Source organism: Olea europaea, chromosome 8 (assembly GCF_002742605.1).
Source record: "Olea europaea var. sylvestris chromosome 8, O_europaea_v1, whole genome shotgun sequence".
Lineage (NCBI taxonomy): Eukaryota > Viridiplantae > Streptophyta > Magnoliopsida > Lamiales > Oleaceae > Olea > Olea europaea.
In genome coordinates this window covers 16,780,205-16,794,573 of record NC_036244.1, presented here as the reverse complement: position 1 = coordinate 16,794,573, position 14,369 = coordinate 16,780,205, and the positions used below count along the sequence as shown (strand labels likewise).

Sequence of the window (14,369 nt, the reverse complement as noted above, 5' to 3'; positions counted from 1 at the left end):
GCTATTTTGTTCCCGCCATTACTAAAAACATTATTTCTATTTCGTGTTTAGACATGAATGGTTTTTCAATTAATGTTAAGAACAATCGTTGTTCGTTTTATAAAGATGGGATCTTTTATGGTTGTGGTGTGTTGCAGAATGGAATTTATATTCTTGATACTGAGTCGTCTATTATGAATATAGAAAATAAAAGGCATAAAAGTGATAATCTAAATAATACATACCTTTGACATTGCAGATTGGGTCATATTAACGACAAACGCATTTCCAAGTTACATAAAGATGGATACTTAGGATCAACTGATTTTGAATCATTTGAAAGATGCGAGTCGTGCCTGTAAGGCAAAATGACCAAGCTCCCTTTTACTGGAAAAGGAGAAAGAACCACAGAACTGCTGGGACTAATACATACCGATGTATGTGGACCTATGTCAATAACTGCCAGAGGTGGTTTCTCTTACTTCATCACATTCACTGATGATCATTCTAGATATGGTTATGTGTATTCGATGAAATTCAAGCATGAAGCATTTGAAAAGTTCAAGGAATTCAAACTTGAAGTAGAGAAACAAACTGGTAAAAATATACTCACGCTGAGATCAGATCGAGGTGGAGAATATTTAAAGGGAGAATTTTTAGATTATCTTAAAGAGAATGGAATTCTCTCGCAGTGGACTCCGCCATATACACCGCAACATAATGGTGTATCTGAACGGAGGAATCGCACTTTGTTAGACATGGTGCGATCTATGATGAGCCATGCAAACATCCCAAAATCATTTTGGGGTCATGCACTAATTGCTGCATGCTACACACTTAATCGTGTCCCATCTAAATCGGTCGACAAAACTCCATACGAGCTATGGAGAGGAAAAAGACCAAATTTATCTCATATGAAAGTTTGGGGCTGTGACGCTTATGTAAAGTGAAATGAATCAGATAAGCTTGAGGCTAAATCTGACAAATGTGTATTTGTGAGATATTCAAAAGAGACAATTGGATATCAATTTTATAATCCAGTTGAGAAGAAGGTGTTCATCTCAAGGCATGCCATATTCCTAGAGAAAGAGTTTATTCTAGGAGAGGGTAGTGGGAGCAAACTAGAACTTGAAGAAGTTCAAGAATCCACGGATACTGTTGACCAATTAGATGAACTTGAGTCTGATCCTACACCTGTTGATGGACAGACTCTTGATCAGGATGTAGAGAACCCTGAGGACACTCCAGCTCAGCGTAAATCAAGTAGGATCATTTGACCTCCCAGAAGGTACGAATTCATGATTACTAATCAAGTATTATTAGTCGAGGATGATGAACCTACAAATTACGCAGAAGCAAAGTTAAGTGTTGATTCGAAGAGATGGCAAGATGCCATGAAATCCGAAATAGACTCAATGTATGAGAACAAAGTTTGGACCTTGATCGACCTTCCAGGTGGGATAAAACCGATAGGTTGTAAATGGGTTTACAAGAAAAAGGTCGATATGGATGGAAACGTCCACACATACAAAGTAAGGCTAGTAGAGAAGGGTTACACACAAAGACAAGGTATTGACTTTGATGAAACCTTTTCGCCTGTAGCCATGTTAAAGTCCATTCAGATTTTGCTTGCAATAGCTGCATACCATGATTATGAGATATGGCAAATGGATGTCAAAACTGATTTTCTTAATGGAAACTTACAAGAGGAGGTGTACATGACACAGCGTGAAGGTTCTGAATCCAAAGGAGCCAACAAAGTATGTAAGCTAAATCGATCCATTTATGGATTAAAGCAAGCCTCTAGGAGCTGGAATCTTCGTTTTGATGAAACAATCAAAAGGTTTGATTTTATCAAAAATGAAGATGAACCGTGTATTTATAAGAAAACAAGTGGGAGTGAGGTCGTATTCCTGATATTATATGTCGATGACATATTATTAATGGGAAATGACATCCCAATGCTTCAATCGGTAAAATTATGGTTGTCAAAGAATTTCTCCATGAAAGATATGGGAGAAGCAGCGTATATCTTGGGAATCAAGATCTATAGAGATAGATCTAAAAGATTACTAGGCTTATCCCAATCTACGTACATAGATAAAATCTTGAGAATATTTAATATGGAAGAGTCTAAAAGAGGATTATGTCCCATGTCGCATAGGATTTACCTCTCAAAAGATATGTGTCCTAAAACACATGATGAAAGGAGTCGCATGGATAAGATTCCTTATGCTTCGGCGATAGGATCTATCATGTATGCGATGCTATGTACAAGACCAGATGTTTCGTATGCTCTAAGTGTTACGAGCAGGTTTCAAGCAAACCCTGGGGAGAAACACTGGATAGCTGTTAAGAACATTCTTAAGTACTTGAGAAGGACTAAAGACGTGTTCTTGATCTATAGAGGAAATGAACTGAAAATTCATGGGTATACTGATGCTAGTTTTCAAACTGACAAAGATGATAGTAAGTCTCAGTCAGGATATATGTTTACTCTCAACAATGGAGCGATTAGTTGGAAAAGTTCCAAACAGGAGACAACCGCTGATTCAACAACATAAGCCGAGTACATAGCTGCTTCTGAAGCAGCAAAGGAAGCTGTGTGGATCAAGAAATTCATTAATGAACTTGGAGTCGTTCCTAGCATTGTTGATCCCATACCTTTGTATTGTGATAACAACGGAGCCATCGCGCAAGCGAAGGAATCGAGGTCTCATCAACGATCCAAACATGTGCTAAGGCGATATCATCTCATCAGGGAGATTATACAAAGGAATGATGTAATGATAGAACGAGTTCCCACAGATGATAATATTGTAGATCCACTGACAAAGCCGTTTCACAACAGAAATATGATCGTCATGTGGATGCTTATGGTATTAGATACGTGAGTGATTGGATCTAGTACAAGTGGGAATTTATAAGTGTTATGCCCTAGATCCAATCGATTTAGGTTGTAAACGCTTTTAATATGTTTAATGCATTTGATTTTGGCGAGATCTATTATTTATTTAAATTAATTTTGTGATAAATAATATTAAATAATAGAATCCGAAGATCCAATTTTTAGGTAATCTGTAAATCACAAGGAGTTGTGATTGTGAGATACAAATTACATATAATTGGATCTTGAATAAACCATGGTCGTAAGTAATTACAAGATACGGATATCTTTAATACAGTTAGACCATCACGTGTGGCATTTCTTACTTGTGAAGTAAGTAGCTGATCTCACGAGTTAAAGTGTGGTGACACTTAAATGAACACGTGGATATTTTGTTATAGAACAAAACATTGGAGACCCGCTAAGAGATTCCACATGGATAACTATCTGAGTGTCAGTGGTTAATCTCTAACGCTCGGTAGTGGAATTGGTCCTTTGACTTGAGGTCGTCATGGTATCTTATATGAGGACAGTCATACTTTGGCGGTGTTGGATGTTGCTCTGAAAAGGGCCGCTAATACGACATCGTTCGGGTATACCAAGAATCGTATGAATGTTGTGATTGACTAATAAAGGATTCGTCACTCTTAGATAGTAGGAGATTATGATCTGCGTTTCATTTAATTAAGTCGATGATGAAATCCTTGGCCAAGGTGTACTCATAAGTCGAAAAGGAGTTTTCGATTTATATTGACTTAATAGTGGAGTGAAAGATATGATCGATGATCGAGATTGACACAATTCCATATCTCGTAATTGATCGGATCATATTGACGAATGGATTATAGTTTCACGGTAAACGAACGAATTTGGTTTTGTCATACCACGTGACATTTCCCGTCACATGTATTGCCCTGACACATTGTTAGATGTCAATCAGGGACGGCGAATGTAAATTGACGATAAATTAAAAGGGTGTTTTAATTTATCAATTTTGATTAGATTAAAATAATATTTCACGTCGTTAAGCATCGTGGTCGGGAACCTAATGGGTCGCACACAAAAGAGAATTGGAAGATTGCAAATTGTCAATTGGTTAATTTAACAATCGTTGGATAAATTAATTAATTGGATTAATTAATTCACGGATCAGGTTTAATTAATTGGATTAATTAAATATTGGACCGGACTGGGCCGGGTCCGTTTGGGTTTATATAAATACATAGCTAGGTTTAAGGTCCATAAGGTTTTCATTATTCTTGTTGGCACAAGAGGAAAACTCTAGCAGTTGCAGTCTATTCTCTGTGTGGATTTCATTGGAGGTTGGACAATTGGACAGCTGTGGGAGACAGATTCAAGTTGCTGGAGAGGAATAACGCGAAGGAGTTTGCAAATTAAAAGAAAATGTATATTTCTTATCACAGTTTTTATCAAAATACAAAGCTGAATCTTAAATAAAAATTGAAATTTGTTAAATTACGCTGTACATGTTTAAGTAAATTCCCAACAATGCTAACATGGCTCAACACATCCTGCTAGCCGAAGCATCTGACATGCCCCGTCCAACGTTGGCAGCTGCAGGAGGTGAGGACTCCTCCCGCCTCCGATGTCTTTCTTTTAAATTTATTTATCATTTTTGTTTCTATTTTCCTATAATCCTTCTATTATTAAGAAATGGATAGTTAAGATTTTATTTGATCTATTTTTTGTAAGTTTTTGGCTTAATAGTGTGTTTCATTACATTTATTTTCCAAGAAAAATATCAGTTTTCCACCCAAATTTCTACTTGGAGTGTTTGATTTCTATTTTTTTCCATGGAAAATATTTTCCAACTTTTGAAAATATGCCTAATTTTCCTTGTTTTTAAGGAAAATATTTTCCTTGGGTAGAGGTGGTTTTTATTTTCCACAAAAAATGGAAAATATTTTCTTTTCTAGATGATATTTTCCATGTCAATCAAACACACTCTTAATGAAAATGTTTGTGTACAGAGTTCTTAACTGGATACTCTTAATTCTTCCTTAAAATTAAAACAAAATGCTTCAAGATTAAAATTTTCTTGTCCTTTGATGAATTGCTATGTTAATCAAAAATATATTAATTATTTGAAAAGTAGAAGCAGAATGATTTTAGAATGCTTTATTAGAGTTGATTTTAGAATGATTAATTAAGTCTAAGAAACCAGAAAACGGAGACTGATTAAAGTTCTATATTTGGTTTGCTTTTAAATGAATGCCTTCTCTTGCTTTGTGTTTTTCATCATCCTTTTTTTTGCCCATGTCCAGGATTGATTATTAGTAACTTTTTAGGATCTTTTTAGGAGGAATAGTAGTGGGTACTGTGTGGATAGTAATGAGTAATAGTTTTAAAAACTCAATCCAAATCCACTTTATTAAAAACTTTTAAGGACAAAATTTACGTACTGTTTAAAGGCTTCGACTTAACCGAAAAGAAAAATATATATTCCTAAGCATAGCTGACTTCTCTGAAAATATAGCATTCCTAAGCATAGCGGACTTTTCTCTTTTTTGGGTGGGTGGGGGGGGGGGTTACAAAATATGTTTATATTGAATCATGGTATTTATTTTTCTCCAAATTGTAAATGTTTCTTCTGATACCTTGGTGATGTGTCCTAAAGATAATTATACTTTTAGTAGATAATGTTATATTTTTATTTTTTCTGTGCAATATGAAATTTGTTAGTACATTAATCTTTTCTAGATTTCAGCACCCCTAATATATTGTCCTAGGTCCGCCCGGGTAACACCCTTTCTGCTCGTTGCATCTATATGAATCCACTGGAAGTGCTCTCCCAGTCCATGAACTGCATCCATTTCAATCCCTTCAAGCAAGAACGTCGCCTGTCTGATGGAAATTTCTTCAGTGACCTGCATTCCTTCTCTTTGATTTTCTATATTCTTACCTTCTACTGTCATCTTTTTTCCCTTAACTAAAACTTCCTCCCCGACCAAATCAGCAGACCTTTCTTTCTTTTCTCAAGTTGCATTTTCAACACAAATTTTCTCCTTGAAAATAACTAAATTTGCTTACATGACTTCACAATTACCTCAAACACTTCAGCGGGTAATCATATTTATACAATCATGTAAGACCTTCAAACAACTCCAACAAGTTCAAACTCAGATTACAACAAACGGCCTTGATCATCAAAACCACCTCGCGACATCTCATTTCCTCTCGAAATGCTCTGAGTTGAATCAGATAATTTACACCTGCAAAGTGTTCGATCAAATTCCGAACCGCAGAGTTACATCACTTTGGAATGCAACATTAAAAGGATTTCTACAAAATGACCTCTACAAAGAGGTTGTTTTGTTGTTTTGTGAGATGATGAGGGAAAATGTGAAGCCTAATTGTTACACATTTCCTCTGGTCTTGAAGGCTTGTGGCAAGTTTTTGTCTTTGAGAGAATGTGAGGAAGTGCATTGTGTCACAGTTAAAAGTGGGTTCATTTCGAATACTTACACAGGTACTAATTTAATTGAGTTGTATTCAGATGAAGGGCGTGTGGAGTGTGCTTTTAGGGTGTTTACTGAGATGGTTTTGAGGAATGTTGTAGCTTGGACAGCGATGATACAAGGGTATGTGGCAAATGGTGATCTGGTGTTGGCGAGAAGGCTTTTTGATTTAGCTCCAGAACGGGATGTGGTATTATGGAATAGAATGGTTTCAGCATATATAGAGTGTGGGGATATGATAGAGGCTAAGAGGCTTTTTGATGTGATGCCAGGTAAAGATCTGATGTCTTGGAATACATTGTTGCATGGATTTGCAAATAATGGGGATGCTGAGGGGTGTGAAAGGTTGTTCAAGCAGATGCAGGAGAGGAATATTTTCTCTTGGAATGGATTGATTGGAGTGTACACTCGAAATGAGAGTTACATAGAGGTCCTTGATGCCTTTAAGAGGTTGTTGAGAGATACTCATGTGCAGCCTAATGATGCGACACTTGTTAACGTGTTGACTGCTTGTGCAAGATTAGGAGCTCTTGATTTAGGCAAATGGGTGCATGCATATGCAGAGAGCATTGGTTACAAACAGAATGTTTATGTTTGCAATGGTTTGATTGACATGTATGCTAAATGTGGGGTGGTAGAAAGTGCAGTCCGTGTGTTTAGGAACATGGACAAAAAAGATTTAATATCTTGGAACACAATAATTAATGGCTTAGCTGTGCATGGTCATGGAGCTGATGCATTGAACCTTTTCAACGAGATGAAAACTACAAGAGAGAAATTAGATGGAATCACTTTCATAGGTATATTATGTGCTTGTTCTCATATGGGTTTAGTTGATGATGGATTGAACTATTTTCACTCAATGATAAATGAATATTCGATTGAACCTCAAATTGAGCATTACGGTTGTGTGGTTGACCTCTTCGCTCGTGCTGGGCTTTTGGAGCAGGCTGTAGAGTTTATAAGAAAGATGCCAATTGTAGCAGATTGTGTGATTTGGACTTCTTTACTGGCAGCTTCTCGGATTCACAAGAAACTTACAGTTGCTGAGATGTCTCTTCAAAAACTTATTGAGCTTGACCCGAAAAACCCTGCAAACTATGTTATGCTGTCTAATATATATGGAGAAGCTCAGAAATGGGAAGACTTGGCACGTATAAAGGTTGCAATAAGGGATACAGGATCTAAAAAACAGCCGGGATGCAGCTCCATTGCAACTGATGACGGGATTGTTGAGTTCTATTCTTTTGACGAGAGGCATTCCAAAACAGAAGAGATATATTGTGCCTTGAAAGGATTGATGAAGTTGTTAAGATTATCAGGATATGACCCAGACCTTATGGAGCTTGCGCAGGGTACCTAGGCAAGTTTAGACATATTAAAAAACGAACTACCATGATTTGATTGTACAGATTTACTTGCTCCAGCACTTCCTTATCTAGCTTGATTTTTCAGTACTGCTGGTTCTATACATTATTTCGTGATATAGGGCACAAACTGATGAAACTCTCGAAAACTGTTATTCATGAAAGCTTGACTGATCAGTGTCATATTTCTTTTCATGATGGATGCGCGTTGCTCAAGGACAAATGTGATGTCCAACCTACTCTTCGTCTGCAGCTTCTGATGAAATTCCAGTGGCCAACTTTCACTACACCTGGTTGTACTCTTTGAAAGAGCTTGAAAATGTTTCATATGCTTATTGTGTACTTGTTTGTGTCTGGGTTTAGTTGAAGATGGATTGAATTATTTTCACCAAATTATGAATTTATCGTTGAAAAGCAAATTGAGCGTTATGGTCATGTGGTTGACCTTGTGGCTTGTGCTGTGCTTTTGGAGCAGGCTGTGGAGTTTATAGAGAAGTTTTCAAAGACTGCAGATAGTGTCTTTCGGACTGATTTTCTTGCGGCTTCTCAGATTTACAAGAACATTAAATATGCCAAGTTATCTCTCCGAATACGTATTGTGCTTGACCAAAAAACCATGCAACTATGTTATGTTCTGCTGTCCAATATATTTTGAGAAGCTTGGAAATGGGAGGACTTGGCTCGGCTAAAGGTTGTAATGGGTATTGCGGGGTTGAAAAAACTGCTGGGTAGAGATGGCAGTGGGGGCGGGGCGGTGGCTTGCCCTGTTTGTTGCCCCCATTTTTTTAATAGCTAGAGCCAAAAATGGAACAGGGAAAACTGCTGCCTTCTGCATTCCTGCCTTGGAGAAAATTGACCAAGATAATAATGTTATGCAAGGTTTTATTCTTATCCATCTTTCTTGTAAATGTAGCACACTGCAATTTCTCTTGGAGGACTTTTACCTTCTAGGAGAATAAGGGCATTTTGATATAATAAAAATTTGCTAGATCTTGTGCATTTTGGGAGCTGAACGGTGGATAAGATAAATACATGGTACCAGTATCTATCGTTATTGCACTTTCGTGGAGGCAAGAGTAAATTCTGTTTTGCTGCTCTATGATTTTATTCTTATATATATATATATATATATATATATATATATGAAGAGGTTTTGTAAGGATCCTAGATATATGATCATCTGTGGTAAATTTGATGTCTTAATGGGTAAATATTTTGCTGATAGATTTGCTTCTATTTTATTTTCTACAATTATTTGACCTACTACTATATTTAGTTCTCAACTGGGCCTCTCACCAATTTGCATTGTTTCAGTCATCATTCTTGTCCCAACCAGAGAATTGGCTTAAAATGGAAGGAATGAAGAACAGTTCCAACATCCACAGCACAATGTTATTCCAATCAATTTTATTTATTTATTTATTATTATTATTATTTTTTTTTTAACAGGGAGAATTCGAGGCGGGTTATTTGGCCATCTCTACTGCCAGAATGCATCTCCATTGTAACTCTGACGATGGACTTTGCTGAGTTCTATTCTTGTGATTATTGCGAAGGATCTAAACTACGCTTCAATGGCTTTCAAAGTTATAGGGTGCACCATTTTCTGTCAAGCTTTGAGAAACAGTTGCAAATGTTGGAACTGCAAGATCAACCTACACTACCAAGATTACAAATCCCAAAACCAGGAATGTCACTGTGACATGTGAAGAAATAATTGAATCGAGCTGGATGTACGGAACCCCAACTCACAGACCTCTTACAGAGGTCTCACACATGAGTGTGGTCGAAATTTTTTTTGTCATTCTTTATTACATCGGGTCCCGCAATGGGGCTTACCCTTTGTGAGACTTCTGAGTTTTTTCTGTAAGACAATCAGAATTGTTCGAAATAATTTGTTGTGCTAGTCATCGTGAATTTCAGCTTGTTTAGTTACTAGGTATTATAGTTCTGTTGTAGGTTCAATTTGGTTTACAGCTTTGTTAGCAATGTGTGAGGTGATTAATATTTTTGCCATTGATCTTAACAGCACTTAAAACAATCGATGACACATATTTTTACACCTCATTGAATGTTAACAAAGTTGTATATTTTCAATGTACAAATAGCATAGCTCTGGGAATTGAGATAGAATGATCATCTCAGTCTCAAGATCTGGTCTCTAATTCGTATTGGAGGGTTTTGTGTCCCATTCTCAAGGTGTAGGCTCCAATTCTCATTCACTGATTAATCTTAAAGATTTGATTCTAATTATATTTGCAACCTACCATGTACGAAGATCAGAGTGAATATTAATTTTAATAAAATGATTCGTTTAGAAATGGATTAAAAAAATATTAACTTTCTCATACCAACTAAATGTACGTGTACGTATTTGATAAGGTAAATTACAAAACACAAAGCTTTTGTAAAATCCAAATTTTATATATAATTGAGTGATTTAATAATTGTTCCATATGAGCTAATAACTACCGCATGTATGTATATTATACATTGAAACTAGAACGAGAACTCTGCCCAAATATATATATAGGAAAAAAATATTATTAGCAGGTAAATAAGTGTGCATGCATGTAGAAAAAGAAAAGTGAAATTATCTTACCAATTAGTTGATATTAGCCCTTGTTTGATGCTTATTTGATCAAAAATTCGCTCTTCCAAACTCGTTTTAATCCACATATTCTCCGATAAAATAATTTTACTTTAACTATACGCTCTTCAAAAAATACTATTCTAAAATACATTTTTTCCCCCCAAAATGGACTCAAACAAATATTGATTGGAGTTGAGTAGTAATGCTTTTGAAAGAAATCGAGTAACAAAAGTATCACTATTGAAATGATTAATGATCCAATCATTATATTACTGGCAAAAATAAATCACGATAGATGAACAATCAACTCGTGTAAATTTCAAACTAATGGTTATCTTTCATCTTCTACCCTCTCTCTTTGATAATCCTATTCATTCTTGTCACGCTCGTTTTCACATTTTTCTGATTTCATACTAATCATTGACTAGTTCATGAAATGTCTCCATAAAGTGGCTTTTGCTCTCACTCTTTTCATAAGCCCTAACGTAATCCTCTCTCCTTACACACATGCACATCTATGTATATATACACAAAACTTTGCCTGCGGTCATAGCTCGGAGGCTGACGGGCTTCTCATTGCCCCCGCCTCCATCAGATTCTGTACGGAATGCACACCTGGTATTTTTTTGTATAATTCGAGAAAGTTCAGAGAAGAATTTGTCAATCCCAACGAGAGAAATTAAAGTACAGAAGCTCGTCCTCAACATCTCAGTCGGTGATAATGGAGCTCGTCTTACCTGAGCCACTAAAGTGTAATTTCATCCCTGATACAATTTTTATTTTATTGAGTATTTTCGAAGTTGAATTCGATTTTATGTATTTATTTTTATGTTTTCAGGTCTTAAAGCAGCTTAGTGGCCAAATTCCTATTTTCTCTAAGGGTAAGTTCCACAAAATTTGAAGCTATTTTCCAGGGGTTATATTATTTGTAGTACAAGATCAGCAACATATTATTATTGCTCACCATGTTGTGAAAGTTATATGTGAATGTTTAAATCAGTAATTTATAAAATCCTGCTCAACTTAATGCCTTGATGATAGATTGTCACATTGTAACTTCTTAAATTTTTGTTAATGGCAGCTCTAGAAATGAAATCTGACTTATAGCTTCCTTAATTGTTTTAGGTCTAGCTTCATTTAGAATTATTTAGCACTTTTTAATTGTAAATGGGTATACTTTCTTGAACATTTGCTTGAAAATGATGTAATTTGTAGCTTTACTGTCTCCCAAGTACTCTGCTAGATGATAGACTATGATATTGTAACTTCGTAAGTTTTGTTAATTATGTAGAGTGACTTTGATCTACTCTCTTTCTAAATGAGAGTTAGACTTTGGTGAGATGGTAATTGGATATGGAAGCATGTTTATCCAAAACTTTGTCTTATTTATTCTTTCAAAGTGCATATATGCAAAAAGAAGTTCGCTGTAGTTATTTCATCATCAGAAGTTTGATCAACTGACTATTGATAATATTATGATAGCGCAGTGGTTTATGCCTCTACTATGTGTCATTTAATCTTTTAGAATCAAAATATATAGTGATGAAATGAACTTAGTTTTTTCTTTCCCCTAATGTATTTCATCTAATAGAATTGTTTGATTTGTTCCACAGCAAGATACATTTTGAGGTCCTTTGGGATCAAGCGTAACATAAAACAGTGAGTCTTTTGTTCAGTCATATGATATTCTTTTATTGAAGTTATTACCGTATTTCTTGCAAACGAACCAGAAAATCCCATAGAAGAGAGATCCTATAGTTCAATTCTTATGGAGAGATTGCCTAGAAGCGAAGATGAGCAAATTGATCATGTTTTACAAATAGGTACTTTTATCGTCTTCTCTTCATGCTTGATGCTATTCAATTGCATGCCAAGAATTCAAATCCGATGTTCAATTTGTTTTGACCTTCTTGGATCTTGCTAATACAGGACAAGACTTCGTCATCCATACTTAACGGTAATTCCATCACATAAGTGCCAATTTTCTAATGTGAATATACTTGTCTTGTTTTTGTTATCTTGAAAGAAAATGTACCTTTAATGTGTAGTATGGCCAAAAATAAATATAAAAAAATAAAAAATAGAAATTTATTTTGATAATCACATATATTTTTACAGAAACTACTAAAGAGATCATGTTATTGATCTCTTTATATTCAAATACTTATATCGAGAAATACCATAGTAACCCTCGCACCAAAAGAGCATCTAGAAGGCAGCTCAAAAGAAGGAAATAATCTGGAAAGCTGGTCCAATCCACTTGAGTAGGCGGTAGGAGAAGCTGCTGAGAAGTAGATCAAGTATCTTAAAGAGAAATTACTCATAGTTGCTTATAAGTGTAGTACTCAGGAACAGGAATCTAACCTCTGGTGGAAAGAAAGTTAAATCTAGAAAAGCAAACAATATTCTCCAAACAAGTGATTGCCTTGGAGCTGAAAGTAAATTTAGCTATGAAATTAGGAGAACTCTGTCTCTGAAAATAATCCAGTCAATTATTTGTATTGTCGAGTAGCTTCAGCTATGAAAATAAGAGAACTCTATTTTCACTCTAAATATATAGTTTTTGAAGGCTATAAATGATGGTAGATGTCATACAACGAGTTAAATATTTTGTGGGAAGTAATGGGCCACACATACTGAAAAAGGACCAAATAAGATAGTGCCAGACTTGCCAATTGAACAAAGTAAATTTTACTTTGATCTAGCATGAGAAAAGAGGCAATGAATGTATTATCTAAACAAGCTGAAACAAACTAATATAGCATCAAAAGATTTCCTCTTTGTTTCTGGCATCAAGGCATTGTTGTGCATTTTTTTCTGTGTGTTTATATATATATATATATTCAATGAAGGTTTATTTCGTCAACACATAATGAATAAGTTGCTGTGATCTTATTATGCTGGTTTTATAACTTTCATTGTGGTGGAAGGCTACAGGTTGGGGGTTCTAAGTGTGTATTTGCTAATATGATAATAAAATTCGCAGCCATCCTTACAGATTTTTCATTTACACAATCTCTAATGATATTGGGCTGTACCAGATTCTATGTTTCAGTTCTTAAAAACAGAGTGATGTGTTAAAGGGAGGTAATAAAGTTGTTTTACAAATGAACATGGGAAGATTGTTTAATGAAATTGTGATTCTCCGAACAGTACGACGTGATGCATTCTATTTTATCTGTGAGAAGTGTTGCATAAATTTGAAAGGAACCATATTCATAAAATCCTTCCATAAAATCATAAATTCCATGTTGAAATCAAAGAGACAACAAAAAGTGCGGAAACATACCTTGATCCATGAATCTTACTGCTTTAATTGGGTTTTGATCTTCCAATTGATACGTGATTTTCCTTCCTTTTGATTTTCTTCAAAGTCTCTGTTGATGGGGATGCAGAGATATTTTCCAAAGAAAATCACGTTCAAATTGGGGACCATAACCATTTTTAAAAATAACTGCTATTGGCAGTTATTAACTTTAAGTTATTTCAAATCGGCCCCTCATCAATTCAAAATAACACCTTCTGGTCTCTACACTTTAATCCCATAAAATTTAATACCCATTAGTCTAAAATTAAATCCAATGGATCACTTTATCGACTATATTTACTTTAAAATAGCACCACACATTCTAATAAATGTACATGTGTGGCCCCTAAGTTGGAATTTTTTCCAACAATCTCCCACTGGGCCAAACATGTTACATTATAAATGTGCACAGACTTATGAGCTCAAAATTGTGCTATAGTTATTAAAGGTATTTCCAAACAATCTCGTCCATTAGTTACATCGATGTAGGATCAAAGCGATTTTCGTCACATTTAGCGTGACTAAATCCATCAATGGTCACGTACACCCATACAACCAAATGACACAGATCAATTATGGGAGTGTAGCATGGAAATTACATGTTATGTGATCCGAATATGTCTATTTCCAACTGGTCCAACCTTATTTCTTAAGTGAGATCAGTACTGAACATAATAACAGAGTGGAATGAACTGAATACTTTATTTCTGTACAGAAAATATCCAAATACATAAATGTGTTCAAAGAACTAAACATA

The 14,369-nt window shown here is 35.3% G+C and overlaps 1 protein-coding gene and 1 long non-coding RNA gene across 3 annotated transcripts; both read left to right on the top strand.

The window, feature by feature from the left end:
• The first annotated feature begins 5,605 nt into the window (after positions 1-5,605).
• Positions 5,606-8,836, top strand: LOC111399007 (pentatricopeptide repeat-containing protein At2g29760, chloroplastic-like). The gene has a single exon (XM_023026202.1). It carries the CDS (start codon positions 5,918-5,920, stop codon positions 7,706-7,708), a length of 1,791 nt encoding a protein of 596 aa, XP_022881970.1. The 5' UTR covers positions 5,606-5,917; the 3' UTR covers positions 7,709-8,836.
• A 1,833-nt stretch (positions 8,837-10,669) lies between these two features.
• LOC111399005 lies at positions 10,670-13,256 on the top strand. Of its 2 annotated transcripts, XR_002703497.1 has the most exons (5): positions 10,670-11,057; positions 11,144-11,186; positions 11,919-11,964; positions 12,036-12,128; positions 12,235-13,256. It is a non-coding gene; the product is annotated as an uncharacterized LOC111399005 (long non-coding RNA). The 2 variants fall into 2 exon arrangements; XR_002703496.1 differs by having other exon boundaries at positions 10,673-11,057; positions 11,919-12,128.
• Positions 13,257-14,369: the final 1,113 nt, after the last annotated feature.